Below are 26,121 nucleotides of genomic sequence, written 5' to 3' on the forward strand. Positions count from 1 at the left end.
ATGCCAATAAAAGGGAGCTGGATTAATTGGGGGTTTCGATGGAGTGAAATGACTTGACCAGATGGTCTTTGCCAGTTCTGAACACACCTAAATTTGTGAGGACAGAAGTGAAACATCAAATTGCCTTATCTGCCAGTTCTTATCTTACTGACATTTGAATGCTTCTGGATGATTATGGCCTTGCCTTCGATATTCTACGGGGTCCAGGAGCGCCATGAATCCAGCAAGTGATTTCATATCTTTGTTGCGTATGCCTACAAAATCTCTTTTAGCAGATGAGAGAAGTATTTGACAAAGATACGGCTGGTTACGAATTGAAAAGCTGCTTTGTTTCACAAGTGACCATATAAGGACAATCATTTTAATCGGATTTACTTTGTCCAATCAGTAAAATTTGTCTTTGTGGAACAATGTAAAATAATGAACATGATATGCTTCCCCAAAATCAGTCGGTTATATTGCTTAACTTGAGCAATTACTCACTACTTTCCTTCATTCGAACTTCCTCACAGCTTTTGTTGTGTCTGATTGCCTGGTTTCTGATCGAAGAGGGAAGATCTGCCAGACGCCTTGGCTGGGATTCTCCTGGAATCGGCGGGGCGATCCTCCGCACTTTAGGGGGCTAGGCCGGCGCTGGAGGGGTTTGCGCCTCGCCAACCGGCGCCGAAGGGCCTCCGCCGGCCGGCGCGGGTTTGCGCATACGCAGGACTGCCAGCATGTTCTGGCGCATGCACAGAAGCACTGGCATGTTTCCTGCGCATGCACAGGGGGCTTCTTCTCCGCTCCGGCCATGGCGGAGCCTTACACAGGCCGGCGCGGAGGGAAAGAGTGCCCCCACGGCACAGGCCTGCTTGCAAATAGGTGGGCCAGGCCATTGTGGGAGACCCCCCCCCCCCCCCGGGTCGGATCCCCCCCGAGGACCCCGCGAACCACCCTCCAAGCCAGGTCCCGCTGGTATGGACCATGTCTATTTCACGCCGGTGGGACTGACTGGCCGAAAACGGGCGGCCGCTCGGCCCATCGTGGCCCGGAGAATTGCCGGGGTGGGGGGGCGCTGCCAACGGCCCCCAACCGGCGCGCTCTCCGCAGCCGGCATCGGAGCGGCGGGGCTGGATTCGCACTGCCTCCCGACGATTCTCCGACCTGGCGGGGGGTCGGAGAATCCCACCCCTTATTCTAAGCACTAGGGAGCAGGAACTTCCTGATGCAATAGATGCAAAATGTTAGTCAATCATCAAGATGCTTATTATTTACATTCTTTGGCGGGAAAATCCACTTCCAATAGCATATTAACCACCAATCAATTTTGTGTCTTTACTTTTAACTGATGTGATTGTGGCACAGTGGTTCGCACTGCTGCCTCACAGCACCAGGGACCGGGTTCGATTCTGGCCTTGGGTGACTATATGTGCGGAGTTTGCACGTTCTCCCCGTGTCTGCGTGGCATTGCAAGTTGCAATGAGGAAATAAGAAATTTACAAATGGGTATTGGATAGGTTAGGTGAGTGGGCCAAAACTTGACAGTTGGAATTTATCGTGGATAATTGTGAGGTTATCCATTTTTGGTCGGAGGAATAAAAAAAAGCAACATATTATCTAAATTAAAATAAACCTCAAAATGCTTTGGTGCAGAGGGATCTGGGTGTCCTCATGCCTGAATCACAGTTAGTGTGCAGGTGCAGCAGGTAATAAGGAAGGCAAATGGGGTTTGGGCATTTATTGCTAATGGAATAGAGCTTAAAGTGGGGAAGTGTTGTTACGACTGTGTAGAGCATTGGTGGGACCGCTTCTGGAGCACTGTGCACAGTTTGATCCCCTTAGTTGGGGAAGGGTGTAAATGAATTGGAGGTGGTTCAGAGAAGGTTTACTAGATTGATTCTAGGGATGAAGGATTTGTCTTACAGGAAACTTTCAGGATACTGCGAGGCCTGGATAGAGTGGACGTGGAGAGGATGTTTCCACTTGTCGGAGAAACTAGAACTAGAGCACACCATCTCAGGTTAAAGGGAAGATCCTTTAAAACAGAGATGAGGAGGAATTTCTTCAGCCAGAGGGTGGTGAATCTGTGGAACTCTTTGCCGCGGCTGTGGAGGCCAAATCACTGAGTGTCTTTAAGACCGAGATAGATAGGTTCCTGATTAATAAGGGGATCGGAGTTATGGGGAGAAGGCAGGAGAATGGGGATGAGAAAAATATCAGCCATGATTGAATGGCGGAGCAGCCTCGATGGGCCGAGTGGCCTAATTCTGCTCCTATGTCTTATAGTCTTATGAAGAGAGATTGAGCAGTTTAGGCCTATATCCGAGTTTGGAAGAATGAAAGGAGATGTAATTGAGGTATATAAGATACTAAAGGGGATTGACAGAATAGACGGAGAGCAGATGTTTCCCGTTGTTGGACATTCTCTAACGAGCGGCTATAGTTTCAGGCTAAGGGGTGGGAGGCTTAAAATAGAAATGAAGTGGAATAATTTCACTTAAAGGGTTGTGAGTCTGTGCAATTCTCTATCCCAGAGTTCAGTGGACACCGGAACACTAAACAAATTTAAAGAGATAGATATGTTTTTAATTAGTAGCGAGATGAAGGGTTATGGGGAGTGGGCAGGAAGATCGAGATGAGGCTGAGATGAGACCAGCCATGATCGTATTGAATGGTGGGGCAGGCTCGAGGGGCTGAATTGCCTAATCCTGCTCCTAATTCTTATGTAAGAAATGAATCTGGATTAGATCTATAAATTTGCAGTATATAGAAATTTGCATTGTGTATTTTGCCCATATGAGGCTACCTTACATACATGTCCCAGCAGTGGGAGTCTACAGGGAAGAGAAGGACAAGAAGTTGCAGTTCTAATTCTAAATGTCTCGGAATATTTAACTGTTTCTGTCCTCCGAGCTCCACGTGAGGGTAAATCAGGGAAGTGTAAAATGAGCAGCCAACCTAATGCTTTTGGTGGGTGGGTCATGGTTAAATTATCCTCTATTATTGAGGAGAGTGTGGATGGCATCTTTAGGATTTGTATGAAGGAAAGTAACATGTATCTTACTGTCGTACAGTTTGTTCACCCATCCTGTTGGGGAGAAAACACTTGGTTCCAAACCTGATGATTCAGGCTGGTAAGAATGAATGTTTGGTCCACTTAAGAACAAAGAACAAAGAAATGTACAGCACAGGAACAGGCCCTTCGGCCCTCCAAGCCCGTGCCGACCATACTGCCCGACTAAACTACAATCTTCTACACTTCCTGGGTCCGTATCCTTCTATTCCCATCCTATTCATATATTTGTCAAGATGCCCCTTAAATGTCCCTATCGTCCCTGCCTCCACTACCTCCTCCGGTAGTGAGTTCCAGGCACCCACTACCCTCTGCGTAAAAAACTTGCCTCGTACATCTACTCTAAACTTTGCCCCTCTCACCTTAAACCTATGCCCCCTAGTAATTGACCCCTCTACCCTGGGGAAAAGCCTCTGACTATCCACTCTGTCTATGCCCCTCATAATTTTGTATACCTCTATCAGGTCGCCCCTCAACCTCCTTCGTTCCAGTGAGAACAAACCGAGTTTATTCAATCGCTCCTCATAGCTTATGCCCTCCATACCAGGCAACATTCTGGTAAATCTCTTCTGCACCCTCTCTAAAGCCTCCACATCCTTCTGGTAGTGTGGCGACCAGAATTGAACACTATAATGAGACCTGCACGTCAGGGTGTAATACATTTCAATAACAAGCATATAGAGAAGTTTTCCTCATGATCCCAGGTCTTCCTTTCATTTATCTAGATTATAAACAAAGAAGGCACGCGATGGATCTGGCCTGAGAGTCCCCTGTTGGGAGTGATTGGTGACTCTGAACTAAATATCCACTGCACCAACCCAGAAAAATGTGATGTCCTATGTTTTTTGTTCCTACGTTTCTGTGTTGCTGCTAATTTTTCTTTTGCTTTCATATGGGTGCAGCCAGTAGGAATGAAATGGCATTGGTGCTGAACTGGGCATGGCAATACTCATTTGAGCCTATAAGGCTCGCTGAACTTGTTTGAAGTGTGTTACAGGTGCACCCGCTGGCATAATGCCCTAGGTGAGCATGACTATGCTCGAACTAAATTTGGAAGTGTACCCTAGGCTATCCTCATTTTTTATGTTCCTCCCTCCAAATTTCATTTGTTTTGCAAAACGTCAGAGGTGACGCAATTGAAATGAGGATAAAAGAGGTTCGACATTTCTACTCGCCTCCACACTCTGTTCCATTTGCATCAAATGTGTGTTTAGCGTTGAATCTAATGGTTCTGGATATGGACTGGCTGTTTGGCTTCTGCATCAGCCCTATATGAGTTTCCCTGACCCGTGGATGCAAAAGGAACATCAGAAAGATTTATAGCATTGCTCCCTTCACTGGCTCCTAGCAGTCCAGGTATTGTTTTGTTTGAAAGCTTTTTTGTTTTGTTAATTTAACAAAATACTGCATTAATGATTCTGTTCTTGGCTTGATGGCGTGGTTCATAGCACTTGTTTCTGAGTCAAAAGGCTATGGGTCCAAACCCTACTCAAGAATTTGAGCTTGTGCCCCAACCTGACACTCCTGCGGTATACTGAAGGAGTGTTGCATAGTCAGTGACGCTGTGTTTTGGCAGAGATGTTCAACCAAGGCTTTCCCTCGCTGCCTGCTCCGCTGGGTTCAGGTGGCCTTATTTGAAGGCTGAGGAGGGAGTTCATCTGATGTCCTAGCCAATATTCCAGCACAGCTAAGACCATCAGCAACAGAACAGATTACTCATCGCACAGCTCCTTGTACATTCTTAATGTGCACAAAATTAGCTGTTACGCACTTGGAGGCATTGTGGAGAAATGTCCTTGGGTATTATTTTACTGCAAGCCTTTTTGCCTTGATTCACTGCAAAGTAAAAATACTCGAGCCCTGGGCCCATATATTTAATGGCATTGGCTAAGGTCGTCGGAGTTTATATTAGAATTGCAAAGAGAGGCTAAAGAAAGTGTTTGAAATGCCAAGTAGGGTTGGGGCAGGTTAGGATTGTAGGTCCCACCCCAAAATGTTCAGGAGATTACCAGCCTGCCTTTCCGGTTCTAATGCATCGTGTTTTCTTTAGTGCATTGTGCGGGTGTTTACTAATAGGCGTCAGTGACGCACCTGAAATCTGAACACGTCAAACAAACTCCAAAAATACCCCACATGCTGGAAATCTGAAATAGAAGCTGAAAGTGCTGCTCAACAGGTCTGGCAGCATCTGTGGAGAGAAGCCGAGTTGATGTTCCAGGTCAATGACCTTTCTTTGTGGTGGTGGAAGATGTTGCGAAGAGCAGATTTTAAAGCCAGGGTAAACTGGATGGGGTGAGGTGGCAGGGCGTTGACGCTAATGATGAATCCTATATTTTAGTTACTATAAAATAATCTCCCTCTTCAATCTGAAAGAGCTGACTTTGGTTTATTTGGAGCCAAGTACTTTTCAGCGGTTAAGATCAGCCTAGACGCAAAAACAATTTAAAATGTAGTTGCCCAACGGCAGCTGCTGCCCTCTGTGTATAAAAAAAAATAATAATAATTAAGGCTACTTTTTCTCTCGAGGCATTTAATTATAATCTTGTTTCAGTCGCACACTTACATTTTTTTTTGTTTTTGTTTTTGGATCATTTTCTGAAAAGAAAACTTTTATGTTGTGTGAAATTCGAGTTTGTCAAGGGTGCGGAACAGCCCATTGTATTGATCCCAGTGATACCACCCAAGTGTTCTCAGCCACGTAGAGAAAGGTTAGATGCCAGGGAACCAATCTCCCTCTTTTCAACCCCCGACTCTGATGAACTCCCATTTCAGGGGGGGGAGTGCCACGTGATCTTTCCCTATCGGGCATAGTGGACCATGACAGTGCAGCGCTCCTTTAGCGAGACAGCCTAGCTTTGGTGCAAAAAAGCTGAACTGGGACTTGAACCCCTAATCTTATTCTTTACTGATAGTTCTACTATTGAGTCAAGCTGCCACTTCAGCTATTTTAAGTGTGCATTCTATGCCGCATTTCTTCTACTTGTTGTTTTCGTTGCAAATGGATTACGCGAACTAAACACGGTGGGCCAACTGCGACCTTTACGGTGCCTGACAAAGTTATGTGAACAATCACTGAACTTTAGCATACAGCCCATTAAAGGAGGTGGGTTAAGTATGCTTGCTGCAGAAGCCGTTTAAAGTTGCTTGTACTTGCTGATGCTATGCCTGATTTCTGTAGGAAAAAGCATGCCTGCGAAAGACACGACCAAGCTGCTGAAGCAGCTGAGGCAGGTGATGAAGGGCACGAAGAACATGCGTGAAGCAATCCAAGCCCTGATTGTGCCATCAGGGGACAATCATCAGGTACCTGGACTTAATCATCTTCTCACTACAATTACCAGATTAAAATTTCAATTTTGTTTTTTTTCAAAATGTATCCTTAATGAATGTTGTTTGATTAGATTGTTGGAAGCTTCATAAACTGCCATTAATGGTTTTCCTAGTTTAATTAATCTCATGATAAGGTCTTATCCATGGGAGATTAAAGAATCAGATTTATGTTCTGTGCTATCTGTATTACCTTTAGAATATATTTTATCTTTTTGATTATATTTTGTTTTCGTTTAACTTTTTTCCTTTTTCATTCTCCCCCTAATGTTCCATGTGTGTATTGCCATTCACTATTGTAAGGTACAGTTATGATGATGGTTTATTAGATTCCCTATTTTTAATGTTCTTCTATCTCCCCCAACCGTCAAGGTAAATTTATTCAATCTAACTTATTGTTATTCTTAATCCTTGACTAAGAAAGCTTTTTGATTAGCTTTGTCAGCTGTACCAGCTACAGGCTTAGTCTTCAAATAAAATGTCCTACATCCCATGGTTATTAAGACTAAACAAAGATAGCTCAGAATGAAATATACTTTCTAGGTATATTTTGCAGAAAGAACTTTTCTGAGTTGACCTTTCACAAAGATCCGTCCGTGATAAGTTCTGGAGTAATTAGGGTCCTGTGGTACACAAAGTAGGGGCGATTCTCTGATATGGAGGCCAAGTGTGCGCGTCGTCGTGAACAGGGCCCGGGCACGACCTATTCTGGCCCCCATAGGGGTTCCCGCCGCTCCAACCTGCGCTTGCGCGGGGGACTTCTTCCGCGCGCTGGCCCTGACCCCAACATGGGGTCGGTGTTCAGGGGCCGGCCGCGCCAGGAAGTAGGCCCAGGGGGGGGCGGAGAGGCCGGCCCGCCGATTGGTGGGCCCCGATCGCGGGCCAGACCCATCGGAGCCCGCTCCCCCACCCCCCCTCCCCAGTGAAGGAGTCCCCCCCCCCCCCCCCCCCAACAGGCCGCCCCCCCGAGCGTTCCCGCCGGCAGCGATCAGGGGTGAACGGCGTCGGCGGGATTCTGTCGTGTCGGAGCGGCCGCTTGGCCCATCCGGGCCGGAGAATCGGCGGCCCTGCCGATTCCAGCGGCTCGCGCCGTGCCAAATGCGCCGGTGCAAATGCCACTGATTCTCTGCACCTCAGAATCGTGCGCCGGCGTCGTGGCGCGGTTGCTCCGATTCTCCGGCCCGGCGCGGGGCTCGGGAATCGCTCCCCGAATGTCGACAACTTTTTATGCTTTATTATAACCTTATGAAACTTAATGCTTTATTATAACCTTAAATCTTGGATTACATTATAGTTATGGTTGGAATATGTGATAGACTAAAATATGAATGCAAAATATAAATCCACCGAAATGTGGGATAGTCAAGCAAATAATAAACTAGGTTTGTACTTCAATCTAAATATAAAGCATAGTTTCTGCCTATGTCGCAGGTAAGAGGAGATCTGTAAGATCTCAACTCTGCTGTGGAGATCTGCTCTGATGTTTACCTCAGATCCTAATTTAAAGAAAATCGTCCGCTTTCAGAATAACATGACCATTGTCTGTCTTACCCTTAAGGGTCTTTGTTTAAGAATTCCTAAAGAGTCAAATCATGCGTTTTGTTTGATTGCTGATGTTCCTCATATTCTAAACAGTCTCAAAACCTTGTCTAGTAGTGTTCTCAAGGCCTTTTCGTTTGGTGTATGATTTTGCCTTTTTCAGCTCTTGGCAAAGTTTTCTTTTAAGCGGAGTTAGTTTTTAAACCTTTCAGTAGCTGAGTTACACCCTAAACACTATGACTTCAAATCCAATATGGCGCGTGTTTGCTGTATAGGCCTATGCCCTTGCACTGTATAGATTCTCCTTGCACTTCCTCTTCATCCTCAACCATGATATGAGAGACCAGTCACGCAATGATACAAAGAGTAAAAGCTTTTAAGAAAATTGCCTGGTTATATCAGGGTTTGGATAATAGAAAGCACCCTACGTTTTAGAGTCACAATTTCATTACAAACGCATGACACCACGATGCAAATCATCCTACAAGACAGTGATTACCAAGTTAACATACTTGTCAATATTAATACCCCCTTTCAAATAGGTGTTCACTTTAGAGTCTTTATCGTAGCAATGTGTTTGTGACAATGTTTTTGCTTCCCATACTATGTAGCCTTGAGGCCACACACTGGGGACAGAGGTGGTGATATAGTGGTATTGCCACTGGACTAGTAAGCCAGAGACCCAGGGTATTGGGTTGGGGTCCCAGGGTCAAGACAGATGGTGAAATTTGGACTCAATAAAAATCTGTAATTTAAAATCTAGCGACAACCATTAAACCATTGTCATAAAAGCCCACCTGGTTCACGAATGTTCTTTAGGGAAGGAAATCTGCCGTCCTTGCCTGGTTTGGCCCACAGGTGACTCCAGACCCACCGCAACGTGGTTGACTCTTAAATGGCCTCGCAAGCCACTCAGTCCAAGGGCTGAGGCAATTAGGAATGGGCAATAAATACTGGCTCAGCCAGTGACACCCACATCCAACGCAAGCGCAAAAAAACCCATTTTAAATGCACATGCCCATTATTTTGTGTTATTAAGCTGTTCATGCAAACTTATCTTGCATTTGGGAATTCATTCAGCAGCTCGACAGCGGCGTTAAGGCTAGCTATTCCTAAATCTCCAGGCTCAAAACAGAGATATTTAAGGACGAATTTGCTTGAGTTCTGAGGGACTGAATTGCCATGGAGACTATGTGTGGCCATGTCCAATCCCATTTGGACTGGCTATTTATTCTTTTCTAGTTTAAATACTGCTTTCCTGCTATGAATTTTTTTTTCTTCTACCACAAGTTGTATATTAAAATAAAGCCCGTGAGTATTGTATCTGGATGAAGTACAATGTTTTCAAATGTTTAAAGGGAAGATAGTTAACTGGTCAGCAGTATTCTTTATTATGTGGATATTCCATATTTGAGGTGGTGCGGTTTCTGAATAGCTCCATTGTTCCAACTTGCCGTTCATAAATCTAATTTTTTTTGCACCTGCCAAGTCCGTTTAAACTCCTAATCAGAGGTGCCCTTTCGTGACCTTGTGAGCAACATCTGACATTTCTGTTAATGGGTCTAATAACAGTACTTCCCTGCTCATAAAGACATCTGCTTTGCTAATTCATTTGAAGTAGTTAATCTACATTGTCGAATGGTGTGCCTTGGATTCAGTGTCTAATTTGAAGAGCTTTTGTGATTTTCAGAGTGAATACATTGCTCCATGTGACTGTAGACGCGAGTTTCTTTCAGGCTTTGATGGCTCTGCAGGTCAGTGGTAATAAAGAACAAAGCATAGCTATGAAAGAGTCCACACAATGCCCATAAAATATGTGTTGAATAGATTGCTGCGACAGCTGCACTCTTTAAAATATACAAGTAATTTGAATATTTAATACAAATATGCACCCTTAATTTGGATCTGGACCCAAATATTTGCATGTAATCACAGTAAACAGAATCACAGATAATGCAGAGGAGGCCCTTCGGCCAATCGGGTTTGCACTGATACATGAAAAACACCACACGTACCCATCTAATCCCATTTGCCAGCACTTGGCCCATAGCCTTAAATGTCATGTCGTGCCAGATGTTCATCCAGGTACTTTTCAAAGGATGTGACGCGACCCGTCTCTACCACCCTCCCAGCAGTGCGTTCCAGGCCGGCATCAACCTCTGGATAAAAAAAGCTTTCCCTCGCATTCCCCCAGAACCTCCTGCCCTCCCCTTGAACTTGTGCCCAACCCCCTTCAACCAAGGGGAACAGCTGCTCCCTAACCACCCTGTCCATGTCCCTCATAATCTTGTACACCTCGATCAGTAGACCGTTGCACATGTTCCACACCCTATTCCCAACCTCCAAACACATTATGCCGTGTCATGTCACCCAGCTCTGCTCCTGCCTCAGCCTATCCACTATTAAAACCTTTTTTATTACCCATCTTCCACCCCTGTAAACTTGAGTTTATCCAAAACTCCTCTGACAGTACCCAAACTCTAACTTGGGTCCGTTCTTGCATCTTGCGTGTGCTCACTAATTGGCAATGACTCTTGGACCAGCAATGGCTCAAATTTGTAAAACCTCATCCTTGTGTTCGAATCCCTTCATGACTTTGTCCTTCTTTGAAAATGGTCTTCCGTAGGTTAGTAAAGAAGGGATAAAGTCCAGGAAATAGATGACAAATTTTCTAGATGCTTTATAAAAAGGAAATTGTGTCTGATTAATTAATTAGAGCTTGGCGAGGAAGTCTCAACCAGAGGGGATGGAGGGGAACCAGTAGATAGAAACATTAAAAAAAAAGGAGAAGCAGGAGGCCATTCAGCCCTTCAAGCCTGTTCCCCCTTTCATTATGATCATGACCGTGCATCCAACTCAGTAGCCTAATCCCACTTTCCTCCATATCCTTTTTTCTCCTTCTCCCTAAGTGCTATATCTGACTGCATCTTGAAACCATATAATGTTTTGGACTCAACTACTTTCTGTATAATGAATTCCACAGGCTCGCCGCTCTCTGGGTGAAGAGATTTCTCCTCATCTCTGTCCTAAATGATCTACCCCGTATCCTTAGTCTGTGACCCTTGGTTCTGGACACACCCACCACCGAGAACATCCTTCCTGCATTTACCTTGTCCAGTCCTGTTAGAATTTTATAGGTTTCTATGAGAACCCCCCTCATTCTGCTGAACTCCAGCAGATACAATCCTAACGATTCGGTCCTGCCATCCCAGGAATCAGTCTGGTAAATGTTCGCTGTACTCCCTCCATAGCTAGATCGCCCTTCCTCAGATAAGGAGACCAAAACCGCACACAATATTCCATGTATGGTCTCACCCAGGCCCCATATAATTGCAGCAAGACATCCCTGCTCCTGTACTTGAATCCTCTTGCAATGAAGGCCAGCATTCCATTTGCCTTCTTTACCGCCTGCTGTACCTGCATGCTTACTTTCAGTAACTGGTGTATGAGGGCACCAAGGTCTCGTTGTACATTCCCCTCTCCTAATTTATGGCCATTCACATAATAGATGTGTTGTATTGGGCTTCCAGAAGGCATCCAACAAGGTACCTTATAAAAGGTTAAGTCATAAGATAAAGGGGCGACATGTGGCGCAGTGGTTAGCACTGGGACTGCGGTGCTGAGACCCGGGTTCGAATCCCGGCCCTGGGTCACTGTCCGTGTGGAGTTTGCACATTCTCCCCGTGTCTGCGTGGGTTTCACCCTCACAACCCAAAGGTGTGCTGGTTAGGTGGATTGGCCACACTAAATTGCCCCTTGATTGGAGAAAAAAATAATTGGGTATTGTAAATTTTTTAAAAAGTCATAAGATAAGAGCCTATGGTGTAAGAGACAGTAAATTGGCATGGATAGAGAATTGGTTAATGGGCAGGAAACAGCCAGTGGGGATAAGGTTGGCGACCTGTATTCAGTGGGGTTCCACAGGGATCAGTGCTGGGACTGCAACTGTTTGCAATATGGTCAAAATGTTGGCAAATAGTACAATGTGGGAAAATGTAGTTCTTCGTTTTGGAAGGGAGAACAAAAGAACAGAGTATTATTTAAATAGAGAGATTGCAGAAAGCTGCAACACAAAGGGACTTGGGGGTACTTGTGCACAAAACACAGAAGGTTAACACGCAGGTTTGCCCTTATTTCAAGGGGGTTGCAGTGTAAGAATAGGGAAGTCTGGCTACAACTATTCAAGGTACTGGTACCACATCTGGAGCACTGTAAGCAATTTTGGTCCCTTTATTTAAGGAAAGGTATTGGGCATGATGTAACGGAAATGAAATAGAGTCCTGCGTTGAGCGCGTTTATCTGAGTGTTTCCCAGTGCCGGCAGTGCCAAGAACAACCCTGCTCCGCTCTGCTCGCCAGTGCAGGAAGAGATCCCAATCTCGAGACCCCCACCGTGACCTCCAGACTTCCACAACACTCCTATAAGAGGGTCATCGTGGCCCCAGCACTCCAACTCATAAGGGCAGGGCACCCCTGGGCCTGATCTCGGTGCGGGTTTGCACTGCCAGGTGGCATCGGGGGTGCCAGGGTGCCACCCTGTCCAGATCCCGACCACCCAAGGGCCCTGATCGCCTGGGAGACCCCATAAGTGCCGGTATGGCTGGTCTACTTTGATGGAGACCAGTACGAACCGGTGCTCACTCAGGGCCTCCCAGGTGCAGGGGTTAGATTTGCGTCTTGGGTAAGTCTGGCGAGTGCATACTGAATTGTCCCTTACTCATGGGAGAATTTAGGACCAGAGGGCAGAATCTCAAAATAAAGGGTCCCAATTTGAGATGAGGAGGAATTTCTTCTCTGAGAATTCGGAGTCTTTGGAACTCCTTGCCACAGAGAGCTGTGGGGGCAGAGTCCTTGTGTATATTTAAGGCTGAGATAGATTCTAGATCAGTAAGGGAATCGAGGGTTATGGGGAAAGGGCAGGAAAGTGGACATGAGGAATTTTGGATTAACCACGATCCTATTTGTCTTAGCAGAAAATTAAAGATGTTGATAAAGCTGTGTATGCGACACACATGTGCACATTGGTGGGAGGCAACAGTGATATTTCATTACAGATTAGAGATAAAGCAGGATATGTTTATAGTTCCCTCTGAGTTGAGCAGCTAAGTAAAGCCTATTATTCCCAATGTGCCTTTCTTCCCTTGCTACTTGCTCAGCATCATCTCCATGACTATTCTGGATTATGCGTAAAATTAAAAATCTGGAGTGATTTGATTTTGGTTGTGACCATTAAAGTGTTTTTTGAAATCCAAAAACCCAAAAAGAATGAAGCCACAACTTCACTTTTAAAACCAAAGAATTTTATAACACAAAAATCAAGAATACAAATGCAAAAATTATTATATTATAATTAATTATTTTGCATGCTATATCTTAAATAGTTAGTCATATTAAAGATACTTGAAATACAGTGAACACAGTTACTTTAAACTAAACTTCTTAACTCAAACGCCCCTCCACACTTGCACCTAAAACATCCAGTCAGATATGTATCAGAAACGAGAAGATTGACCATTTGGCCTGAGCACTGTTCCAAAGGGATTTCTTGGGCCTTCCATTTACTTCCAGCAACGTTTTCCCTTCAGATTTCCGCTAACTGTCCCACGGTTGTAGGCTCTGTGTTAAGCACAAGCGTCGCCAGCGTCTTAAGTGTTGAGGCAGAATTCTTCCAGTTCTAATGTTCTTGAACTCTGGCATTCTCCCTTTAGGAAGTTGCCCTCTCTTCTCAGCTTGACTATCCCAGAAGTCCCAACTCACTGTTAATAGAGCCCTTCAGTTACTCAGACTTCTAGCCAGCACAGAAAATTTCAGTTAGTGATGGTTCCCTACAGCCAGTTTACTCTAAACTAAACTTATTTACCCTTTGCTTTTCTTTTGTCTCTCTCCCAGGCAGCTTGGTCACATGATCAGTTCCTGGACCAAATTGTTTTTCACAAGAAATCATCTTCCAAAGAAAGGACCACCACCCTGACATAAAATATAGGTCATTTTCCTCCCAGAAGCACGTGGGCCATCACAAGAGTGAGAGGAGGCCAAACCTGCTGCATTTGGCACCCGTGTTTATACTACCAAGACTTTCATCCTTCCCGCACGCTACCACCAGCTGGACTTGCATGTCAAGGAATGGTGGGTGCATATGCCACAATTTTCTGTCCATTAATTTTCAGTGGAATAAAATTGATGGCTTAAGCATGTAATGTTCCTTTACCTGCTCCCGGTGGCTGAGAGTTGTGATTTTGACTTTAATTGTGAGTAATAAAGAATGTGTTGAGCACTTGTAATTTGGCTGCTTGTAGGTACTGCGATTGTAACTCAGGAGCATGCAGCAATGTGGACAGATGGCCGTTACTTCCTTCAGGCCTCCCAACAAATGGACAGCAACTGGACCCTGATGAAATTGGGTGAGTGGCTCTGAAATTCGGTGCGTGCATGTCACTGCTGGTCTGTCAATGAACAGGAATTCTAAGTGCAGCAGGGTCAGGATTAAATCAGATTTAAAATGTTCGAAATATTAGGATCAGCAGCAGTGGAAACAATGGGCAAAATGCATTTCATGATCCTTAATAAAAATGTTCATACAGCCCAAGTTGACTTTTCTTTTTGCATGATTTCTCCTGCACCCATTAAATTGGGATAAGTGCAAATTGGTAAAATCCATAGAATGATGCAGCACATCAGATATTTGGCCCATCATTCCTATGCTGGCCCTTTGAAGTTAGTCCCACACCCCTGCCCTTTCCCCAGATACTGCTCACACTTGACAAATGGTGATGATCTGTGAAGTATAACAATTTTACCTTCCTTATCTTGTTCTGGATTGATGAGCTTCAGCTTCATAAGTTATTCTCTTAAAATATTGGGAATCTCAGAAAAAATCTGCTTAAATGTGACATGTTTGGTCTGTGCATTCTCGCCGGGAAAAGTTGCCAGTATTTCTGGCACGGCATTCCGGTTTCCATATGTTCCCCTATCAGGGTGTGTTATGACAAGCCAATGTAACAGTCAAGGTGTTTGATACCTGCCTACCATTCCTTGTGGGATATGTGCACCAACTACTGGTGAAAGCCTTTATGTTGAACCCAGCTCCCCTTGTGTTTCAGGTCTGAAGACCACGCCTAGTCAGGAAGATTGGCTAATAAAGGTACTCCCTGAAGCGTCGAAGGTTGGCGCGGATCCTTTCATCCTGGCAGCCGGTAAGTGGAATCTATCTGCTGTGCTAACATTTTACGAAGGATCGTCATTCCTTTACACGCATTCATTTTTGTTCCATTATGCGTTAAATTTTATAGCATTAAAATCAAACCGAGAGGTTTAGCAACTTGTTGACGCACCGCATTGCCCCACTCATCAGAGTCGCAGTTTTTGGGAAGCCTTAAGAAGTTTAAAAATTTATGTTTTACACTGTTTTTCAATTTAAAAGTGTGGCGCAGCAGTGGGAGAAATGTATTTCTTTCCCGGGCTTTAGGCAAGTAGGGAACGCTCACTTTTATGCACAGGATCTGCTCGCTTAGTTAAAAGAAACTTTTAATGACGCATGAAGTTAAAATCACTAGTACTTAAAGTTTAAACTATTCATTTTATTCAGTGGGTTAGTTGACTGTTGATAGGATGATCAAATTAAGATCGGGATCAGAAATCAAGATCAGACTGCAGCTTTTGCTTTTCTGTGTGCTTAGCTGATGTTTTGGCACATGTATAACTTGGATTTCATAATAGTAATGACAGCGGAGCTCTCGCCGTGTTCTCCACCATTACTCCTCTGAAGCTGGCATTGACCTCTGGGGCCCAAACGTGCTGAGCTAAACACAAAATTCCAAAGGTTGCAATTGGTGGTTTTATGTCTCTCCATAGGATGCATTGTTTTTTTCCCCCCAATCCTACCCTGCACATCTTTGAGTTGTGGGGGTGAGACCCCTGCAGACTCTGGGGGAATGAGCCAACTCCATGCAGACAGTGTCCCAGAGTCGGGATCGAACCTGTGTCCTCAGCGCCGCACTTTGGGATGCACTGTTGAAGTTTTGACAGACTGCAGTCGGTTAGAAATCTCTGAACTGATGAGAACCTGCCCTTAGTGCGTTTAGTTTTGCTGTAAAAAAAGCTTTTGAAAAAGTTAAACCCTTGTGAAATGGGTATAACTGAGTTTTAATGGTGTACTCAGTTCATAATTATTGCTGAAAATCTCCTTGGTTCCTGACATTTTTTTATTTGTGGAATGCCAAATTTCTCCGATGAATTTCATATTTTAAAATCATTTTAAGTTTTTTAGTTCAGCTACTATTTTAATCTTGAGCGTGTATCCCAATTAATTATTTCCTAGCCAGTAAAATTATAAGAAGTGAAGAATAAATCAGTACATTTTGCTATAAATAAATACAGAAAATGCTGGAAAAGGTCAGCAGGTCTGGCAACATGTGTGGAGAGGGAAATAGCTAACATTTCAAACCTGTATAACTCTTCAGTGCATTTTGCTTCCTTGTATGCTGTCTGTGAGAATATTTAAATGTGATTGGCTGCTTACCCTGCTTGGTGAAATCACTGTTGCTAGATACATGGAGATCTCCTTGACTTGTGACCAGATTTGAGCTAAAGTTGGGAGAGAGGACACCCAAGCCACGGAGATGGTTGCATCTTTGTGCCTAGATTTCTTCAAGGTCCAGATCCCGATCATAGTGTATTTATCTTTCAGACCAATGGAAGAACTTGTCCAAAGCAATGAGGAATGCAGGACATACCCTTGTGCCTGTCAAAGAAAATCTTGTTGATTTGATTTGGGAGGACCAGCCATGTCGACCGTGTGAACCTTTGTTGGTTATGGATCTGAGTTATACCGGTGAGTCGGTTAACTGTCAGGAATCGTTCCTCTGTCGTCTTGTACCTTGTTGCAAACTGCGCTGCCAGTGGGAACAGAGAATCCCAGTGGCCGGAGAATTCTGACCACAGTTGTGTAGCTAAATGTCAGTTGTTCCGCATGTAACGTTGTCTCGCAAATTGTAGTGAGATGATTGAAGACCGGATGTGTCATCTGAACTCCAGGCGCAGCAGGTATAGAACCTAGATCTTGATGCTGCACGTCAGTTGACCTAATTACCAAGCATGGGATGTACTGGGAAATCATAAAATGGAAATGAAACAATTTGGTTGAATCAGTGCATGTTAGTCCTTAACCTTCATATGAGGAGCAGCCTTCATCACATGTGCCCACTCTGTTCTCAATTCTCTTTATTTCTCTGTTCTTCAACTGCCTGGATCCGATTGTAGTGGCAAATGGAACAAAGTTTTTCTACTTTTTTTTGTCAATAGTTAGTCTAAATGTCACCTGAATGAACCTCCTCCTTCTGCAATGACATTATTATAATATAACCTTATTCCAATGTCCAATGACATCCCTGAACCTCAGCTTCAATTGCTCCATGTCGCAAGTTTATAAGGCCACTTAGAAGACCCTTACCACCAGCAGAGAGGTAATAAACTTTTACAGAAACAAGATACTCTGGATTTTGGAAATCTGAAATATAAAAACAGAAAATGCCAGAAGTACTCAGCAGGTTTTGCAGCCTCTTTGGAGAAGCAAGCAAATGGGGGCATCAGGTCAGTAACATCTCATCAGGACATCCAAACATCTGAAGAGATTTTTACCATCAGTTTGGGCTAGATTGTAGGGCTCTGAGGTGAAAGGAGAGGCTCCTTGACCCACCATCCAGTTCCAATAGTTCAGTTCTGAAAATAAACTTTTGGATAAATTGTGACACTTTCGTTCAAAAAACGTTTGCAGCAACATTTTGAACATGTTCCTTGTTATGTATTTACAAACCGGGTTTAAAAGTGTTCTGCATAAAATGAATAGGAGTGGGAGGTCAAACGACCCTTACATAGAATTTACGGTGCAGAAGAAGGCCATTCATCCCATCGAGTCTGCGACGATCACATGAGCAGTTCCTGGAGCTGCGAGGCAGTAGTGCTAGCCACCGTGCCTCCATGCCGCTTTGAGCCTGTTCTACCATTCCGTAAGGTCATACCTCCACTTCACTTTCCTACTCTAGCCCCAGATTATTTGAGTCCCTTACTGCGCAAAATTCTGTTGATCTCCGTGTTGACTATACTGAAAAAGTGAGCATCCATTGGGGCAGAAAATTCTGAAGATTCTCGATCCTCAGAAGTGAAGAAATGTTTCTTCATCTCAGTCCTAAATGGCCAACTCCCCATCCTGATGTTATGTCTGCTCTCCAGCTAGTGGGACAGATTCTCAGCGTTGCTCTGTAATAGGCTTGTTAGGAAGTTTGCACGGTTCATTGAGATTTCCCCCTCATTCCTCCAAATTAAAAGGAATATTGTCCCATTCTATTCCATCTTATCCGCGAAATCAATCTCATGAACTTTTTTGACTTGGTCTTGGAAAGAATGCAACACAGATTCTTCGAATGTTACCAGGGCTCCAAGGGTTAGTTTGAGGAGAGGTTACGCAAACAAGGCTTGTATGCCCTGCAATGTAGAATGTTACGGGCGATTTGATTTGAGGTGTTTAGGATTTTGAAAGAAATTGATGGGGTAGATAAAGAGCAACTGTTTCTGCCGGCGGAGAATTCGAGGACAAGGGTGATTAGAAGTTTGGAATCCTAACTTCCACAAAACGCAATAGATGCTAGATCAATTAATTTTAAACCTAAATCTGCTTTTAAAGGATTATGGCAAGGCAAGTGGATGTAATTAGGACATAGATGAGCCGTTGTCTCATTAAACAGCGGAATAAGGTGATGTGTTTGAATGGCCCACTCTATGTAAATCCTTGCTTGTTCTTTCATCTTAAAGAATTAAGCATAGAACCATAGATTCATTACAGAGCAGAAGGAGGCTATTCAGCTCATCGAGTCTGCACCGACCCTCCAAAAGAGCACCCTACTGTCATGGGCCAGGGTTTAGAGAACCCCAAAGTGTATCATGGAGTTTACCTGACCCACGACTTTTACTAGATTGTGGTATGGGGAGCACACGGCCCACTCTATAGGTGTGGTGCACCAGACATCTGACAGTATTTTTTAAAGCAAACAATGTTTATTCTATGAATTAAAGTTAACTTTTTTTTTAAATTTAGAGGACCCAATTATTTTTTCCAATTAAGGGGCAATTTAGTGTGGCCAATTCGCCTATCCTGCACATCTTTGGGTTGTGTGGGTGAAACCCACATAGACACGGGGAGAATGTGCAAACTCCACACAGACAGTGTCCCAGGGCCGGGATTCGAACCCGGGTCCTCAGCGCCGTAGGCAGAATTACTAACCACTGTGCCACTGTGCTGCCCCAAGTTAACTTTTCAAAACATACAGAGAACATCTTTGCAACCATCAATTCAAATACAACCCCCAAAGAATACAACACTAAGTAATCCTTAAACTTTCCTTTTAACATCCATAAGACAAAAAAACAAAACCTTTTAACAGAAACACAGCAGGTTTAAATTCACTACTGAGAACAGTTATCACTCTGAATTCACCAAATGATCAAGAGATAGTCTTTACATGGCGGAGGGAGCACCATTACACCCTCTTTGGCTGGCTGCAGCTCCAACACTAAAACAAAACTAAAAAACACAGACACACCCAAGCTTTTCTCAAAGTGAAACTAAAAAGCAGAGCCAGAGCTCTGCTCCACCCCCACTCTGACATCACTACAGTAACTTGAGCAGACAAACATTTCTTAAAGTGACATTCTCATGACACTACCTAGGCCCATTCCCCCGCCCTATCCCCGTATTCTCACCTAAGCTTTGAACACTAAGGGGCAATTTAGCATGACCGATCCATCTAACCTGCACAGCTTGGGACCATGAGAGGAAACCGGAGCACCCGGAGGAAACCCATGCAGACATGGGGAGATCGTGCAAACTCCACACAGACAGTCACCCGAGGTCTGAATTGAACCCGGGAACCTGGTGCTGTGAGGCAGCAGTGCTAACCACTGTGCCACCTATTGATGCTAATAGTTTTCAGTAATTTTGTTTTAATTCCATTTCAGGTATGTCGTGGCAAGACAAAATTGTTCAGCAGCGTGCAAAGATGGCAGAGAAGCATGCCAGCTGGTTGGTGATCACAGCCCTTGATGAAATTGCATGTGGGTACATATTTAGCAGTTGGAAAATCAGTACCATTTTAGCAAGAAATATTATGTAAGAGGAAGAATTTACACTTGTATATGCATATTGGTTATATTTATATATCACCTGTTCATGCCACTGAAGTCCCAAACAAGCATTTACAGAAAACTTACAGAAACGGGCCATTCGACCCCGTTGTCCCAGACCGGGGTTTATGTTCCTTCACCGTACTTCCCCTAACTCGTACTCTAGTCTGTTTGCCTCAACTACTTTAGGTGGTAGCAAGTTCCACATTCAAGCTACCATCTGGATAAAAAAGAAGCGGTTGGATTTATTTGTGATTTATATTTGTGTCCTCTGACTTTGGACGCCCTAATAAATGGAAACATCTTTTCGAAACATCTTGAACCTGAGGCTTCTGACCCGGAGGTAGGGACACTACCATTTGCCACACGGCCTCCCCGTTTATTGCAGTTTGATCTTTCCTAATTCTTTGAGCCATAGCTCACTAACGCTGCTAACCCCTGTCCCTTTATTGGAACGCTTAAAAGGAAAAAAATCTTGTTAATTATTGGAATTCATAGAAGCATAGAAAATAGGAACAGAAGGAGACCATTCAGCCCCTCGAGCCTGCTCCGCCATTCATTATGATCATGGCTGATCATCCAACTGAATAGCCTAATCCAGCCTTCGTGCAATTCACGGCTATCCCTGTATTCCTTGCCATTTAATGCCAACAGGCTATTTGACTGTAGGTGTATCACAGCTAAGAACCAATTTGCGGTCACCTGCGTTCACTTACCAGCTCCTGGCACACAAGATCAATCCGGAATGGAAGGCCTAACCTTGGATCAGTACAATTTACCTCTGCATTGCTGGGTTAAGGAACAGACCTAGCTGACAACCAGGCTCAGATCAGCCAACTAGGACAGGTTGGAGCTAGAGCCCTGGGGCCTTTAGTTATGTGAAATGAAAATGAAATGAAAAGAAAATCGCTTATTGTTACAAGTAGGCTTCAATGAAGTTACTGTGAAAAGCCCCTAGTCGCCACATTCCGGCGCCTGTTCGGGGAGGCTTGTACGGGAAGACTCCGTTCCACCCTGGACAGTGCGGTCCCCAGCATGAACTGGGGATAATATTAAAATAAATTTAGAGTACCCAGTTATTTTTTTCCAATTAAGGGGCAATTTAGCGTGGCCAATCCAGCCTACACATCTTTTGGGTTGTGGGGGTGAGACCCAGACAGACATGGGGAGAATGTGCAAACTCCACACGGACAGTGACCGGAGACGAGAGAGATAACATTTCAATAAAGTGTTCTGCATTCCCCCTCCAGCAACACCCTTAAGTTCTCGAGAGGTAAATTGTGGTGTCTTGGCAAGTGGTCCATTTGAGAATTAAGACATTTGTGGTCTCTTGCACAGTTATCCTTCAGCATATTGCGTTCCTTTGCGGGGTAATTATGGCACCACCGTTTTATATAGGCCTACACTTGAAATTGTGTGCCTCTACTGCAAGATTTTCTTCCCTGTTGGTGAAATGTTGTTCTCAAGTAATAACTATGCTTCGCCTGACAGATTTTTGCAGTGTTTGTATTTCACCACTGGAAGATGCTGCAGGTCATGGAACCCTCGCTTCCAGTGTTGGATATGTATGAGTTCTTTTCAATCAATCTTACCTCTGACAGTGATTTTTGAGCTGTACTTATTTAAACCGCAGCAACACTGAATTCCCTTGGGAAATGTCTACATATTTTGAAAGCTGTTCTGTAGTTATTTACATATATATCACAAGGTTTTATCAAATGCATTTGAATAAATGCATAAAATCAGAACTTATCCTGTAACTCGCAGTATTCACTGAACACTTAATGTAATGTGAACATGAAAGAAATTCTGCCATAGACCTCCGCGACACGATTCGAGATCTTGGTTTAAAGTGTGATCACTGGAATAGTGTATTGATCGAGGGAGAGATACAGGCAGCAGTTGTGACGGAGAAGAAATTAGGTCTTGGGCAGGGTTTCTGACAGCCTGCTTGATCCCAAGGCAGTGGATAAAGTAGGGAACGGAATAGACAAACCTGTGGAGTTTGTGGTCCGTGCAAGTCAAATCATAAAAGCGAAATAATGCAGATGCTGGAAGTCTGAATTAACAGAAACTCTGTACGCAGGGCAACATCTGGGAAGAAAGGAGAATTTAATGTTTCAGAGCGCGTTCAGAGGCAGGGGAGGAATGAAGAAAAGATGGAAAGGTCTATGATAGGGTGGAGGGAGAAAGCATTGCATGGCAATAAGGATGATAGGGCAAAGCAAAAGAGGGGTGATAATGGGACAGGTAAAGAACTAAAAAGATTGATGTAAAGGAGAAACATCATTCCTGACAGCTGCTGTCCAAAGATAGCACTGTTGCTTCACAGCGCCAGGGTCCCAGGTTCAATTCCCGTGTCTGCGTGGGTTTCCTCCGGGTACTCTGGTTCCTTCTCACAAGTCCCACAAGACGTGCTTGTTGGGTGAATTGGACATTCTGAATTCTCCCTCCGAACAGGCGCCAGAATGTGGTGACTAGGGGCTTTTCACAGGAACTTCATTGCAGTGTTAATGTAAGCCTCCTTGTGACAATAAAGATTATTGTGGTAGCAGTGATTATGATCTGAAATTGTTGAACACCGTGTTGAGTCTGGAAGGCTGCAAATTGCCTATTTGAAAGATGAGTTTCTGTCCCACGAGCTTTTGTTGAGTTTCTCTTGGAACAGTGTCGGAGGCGACTGAGTTGGGAGTGTGGCGAAGGATTAAAATGGCAAGAGACTGGAAACCCTATGCCGTGCTTGTAGAATGAATGGTGTTGCTCAGCAAAGCAATCGGCATGTCTGCGTTTCACCCCCGATCTTGACAAGATTTATGTTTTATTGTGTTGTTTTCTCAGTTACCATCTTGGCTGTACTGTTTTGATTTTGATTTTCTCCCTCCACAGGGCTGTTCAACCTTCGCGGCTCTGAGATACAATACAATCCAGTGTTCTTCGCCTTCGCAATCATTGGTCTGAACTCTATTCGGTAATTTGGGTGCAAAAAGCACCCTCAACTCAAGTTATCTAAAACGTTGTTGCATAGTTTAAACATTTAACGTTTAGGGTTTATTTTTTAATGTCAGTTTTTCTAAGGCTGTAACAAGCCTTGATTTTGAAGATTTATTAGATTTGCACGTGACTGGCAGCAAATGTTTAACAACTGTAGATTCATAAAGATGCAGAGGGACTGGGGAACCTGCAGTTGTTCTTGGAGCAAAGAGTTAAGGAGTAGATTTAATAGCGCCGTTTAAAATTATTAGAGGGGTTTGAGGGGCTGTTTAGCACAGGGCTAAATCGCTGGCTTTGAAAGCAGACCAAGGCAGGCCAGCAGCACGGTTCGATTCCCGTAACAGCCTCCCCGAACAGGTGCCGGAATGTGGCGACTAGGGGCTTTTCACAGTAACTTCATTTGAAGCCTACTTGTGACAATAAGCAATTTTCATTTCATTTCAATAAATAGGGATAAACTGTTTCCACTTAAAGGAAGAGTTGCAGACGCAGGTTTAAGATAATTGGCAAAAATATCCGGGGGCAGCTGAGGATTATTGGGTGGGATTCTCCCATCGGGTGACTAAGTGCCGACGCCGGCGTAAAAACGGGAGTGTTTTACTCCGGCGTCAAAACGGGAGTGTTTTACTCCGGTGTCGGACCCGTTCCGAGACCCGATTCTCCGGGCCACAGTGGGGTAGCACGGCGCTGGAACGGCCCACGCCGCTCCAGCTGCTGATCCCTGCATGAACCCGGCGCCATGGGGTCCACGCATGTGCAGTCTTCCCCGCGCCGGCCCCGACGCCAAATGGCGCAGGGCTACAGGAGCCAGCGCGGAGGAAAGGAGGCCCCCCTGACAGAGAGGCCGTCCCGCCGATCGGTGGGCCCTGATCGCAGGCTACTACGGAGGCCCCCCCCCCCGGGGTCGGACCCGTCCTCCCTCCCCCACAGGCTGCCCCCGGACCCTTCAAGGCCAAGATCCTGCTGGCTCAGAGGATGTTGGAACAGCGCCGGTGGGACTCGGCTTTTTGTTGACCAATCCGGGCCGGAGAATCGGCGTGCCGGCCTATGCTGGCCCGGGCCGGAGAGTCGGCGCATACCCCGACCGGCACCGTGCCAACCACACTGGCCCCAGTGACGCCGATTCTCCACGGCCCGCCGGCGATTCTCCGACCCGGCGGGGGTCGGAGACAAGTGGCTGGCGGACCGGAGAATCCAGTCTCATATTTTTACCGTATATATTATAGTTGTATTTTAAAGCATGTTGGATCTGTGCACATTTCTTTTCTCTGCATCTTTCCATGGCCGCATTTTTCTTTAGCTTCGATATCAACTCTGTTTTTCCATTATAAATATCAGCGTCTGCATTTAGAGTGGGTTTTGCCTTTGCAAGTCTGTCACACTGGTGGCTGCTGACTGGATTCCCACAAATCACTTAATAACTTCTAAAAGTTTCATGAAGTCCCTCCCCAAATACCTGAAGTTCCTTTTGTCCAAAATGTGAGTTTAAAACAATTTTACACATTTCACAACTTGATGAAATTTATCCATTCTATAGACTTAAATTAGTTTTTAATGCCTTAAAGGTTTTACTTGAAGCTTTCCTCAAAAGCTTGGGCTTGGTTATTTTTCGCAAAGCTGCGAAAATCTGAGCAGAATTCTGATTGTGTCGGAGTGATCTCAGGATTTCTCAGTGCCGTTTAGACAGCTGTACTGATGCAAAATTACACTAGTTTCTGCTCAAAAGCTTTTTGTTATTAGAATAACTAGGGAACAACCTCGGGAGCAACAGAAAATTGTCAATCGACATTGTTAAACGGGCTGAGAGGGAGAGGGTAATGAATGAAAGATCCCTCATTGCACATTCATTGCAGTTTTTGTTTTTGGTTCTATAAACGGAAGAAGGTCCTTTCTTGTAATCAAATTCCAAAGTTTGCAAGAATGAATTGGAATTTTGTAGCAAACTGTGTAATTATCTCACTGTTTTATGCTGACAGAAAATAACAATTCTTAATTATTAACAGCTATCAGACATAGGAGCAGATAGAGAGAGGATCTTTCCTCATGTAATTTGTTTTTTTTCTTGAATGAATTGAAAGGTCTGTACAAATTTGTCGCACTGAAGTGGGAGGGTTGTAGTAATTCTATCATGCCCATTTTAGGTCAGGGTGTTTCTATTATAAATATGGACGCTAGTTCACCATAGAAAAATTTGGCAACAAAGGTGTACAGATGTTAATTACTATCTCTATTCCCAGTTAAATAACAAGAAAGAGGAAAAACATACAGCTCTCAGTCCATCCTACATCCCAATGGCACAGAGTAATACTTGCTTTCCAGAACAGATTTGGCTCCTGTTGAAACCTCTGCAGACTCTGGCTGAATGTCTTCAAAAAGCTGCTTCGGCTGGTTTGTTTCAGCTTCCCTCTTGTCCTCTGACAAGTCCGCTTTGAACACTATTGATCTTTTTGTACTTTCTTACTGTGAGAGCAAAAGACTAAAAGTGGGCTCAGGGTTAGTCAGATCAGAACTCAACTCAAAATCTTTCTCAATATGTCTGAAAGACTTAGCTGCACCCAGCAATGACATCATCTCCCCAAGCTGAAAAGAAATTAACTCCCCAGGCTTAAAACACTAACTTCTCCACCCCACCCCCCTTAGTCAAAGTGCATTAACCGAGGCTTTTCACCTCTGGCTCCGAAAAGCTTTCTGGTTTTGCAAAACCAGATTATTTTACAAACATGACTACTGCAGTCGAACACACGCTAACTCAGGCTTTTACCCCTTAAATTTCCAAATGTTTATGATCCAATATATCTAAAATCTAAATTAATTGAAGCAAGCAGGCAACTGTTCCAATGTTCTCCGTGTTTAGGCATCCACTTGATTGCAGTTCCCTCATGGACTGAAACCACTTATTAGCCAGGTCATCCACCTAGAATCGTTTTTTCAATGTTTCTTTCATAAGGTCACGGGGAGTCCACACCGAGCAACAATAAAGAACTTTGGTTTTTTTGCCGTTACGTTGTATACAACTGCTGGTAGATCCATACCGGATAT

General features: G+C 44.3%; 1 protein-coding gene across 3 annotated transcripts in view; it reads left to right on the forward strand.

The window, feature by feature from the left end:
- xpnpep1 (X-prolyl aminopeptidase (aminopeptidase P) 1, soluble) overlaps positions 1 to 26,121 on the forward strand; it is a 95,062-nt gene that overhangs the window by 20,174 nt on the left and 48,767 nt on the right. For 2 of the 3 annotated variants that reach the window (XM_072479543.1, XM_072479540.1), the window contains exons 2-8: positions 6,231 to 6,355; positions 9,609 to 9,672; positions 14,214 to 14,318; positions 15,018 to 15,110; positions 16,604 to 16,747; positions 19,927 to 20,022; positions 22,978 to 23,059. In XM_072479543.1, the coding sequence (XP_072335644.1) occupies positions 6,239 to 6,355; positions 9,609 to 9,672; positions 14,214 to 14,318; positions 15,018 to 15,110; positions 16,604 to 16,747; positions 19,927 to 20,022; positions 22,978 to 23,059 (701 nt within the window). In that variant the 5' untranslated portion in view covers positions 6,231 to 6,238. Of the gene's footprint in view, positions 1 to 4,252; positions 4,409 to 6,230; positions 6,356 to 9,608; positions 9,673 to 14,213; positions 14,319 to 15,017; positions 15,111 to 16,603; positions 16,748 to 19,926; positions 20,023 to 22,977; positions 23,060 to 26,121 lie in introns of those variants that run through there. The other variant, XM_072479544.1, reaches the window with a different exon arrangement.

The sequence above is a fragment of the Scyliorhinus torazame genome, chromosome 16 (genome assembly GCF_047496885.1).
Source record: "Scyliorhinus torazame isolate Kashiwa2021f chromosome 16, sScyTor2.1, whole genome shotgun sequence".
Lineage (NCBI taxonomy): Eukaryota > Metazoa > Chordata > Chondrichthyes > Carcharhiniformes > Scyliorhinidae > Scyliorhinus > Scyliorhinus torazame.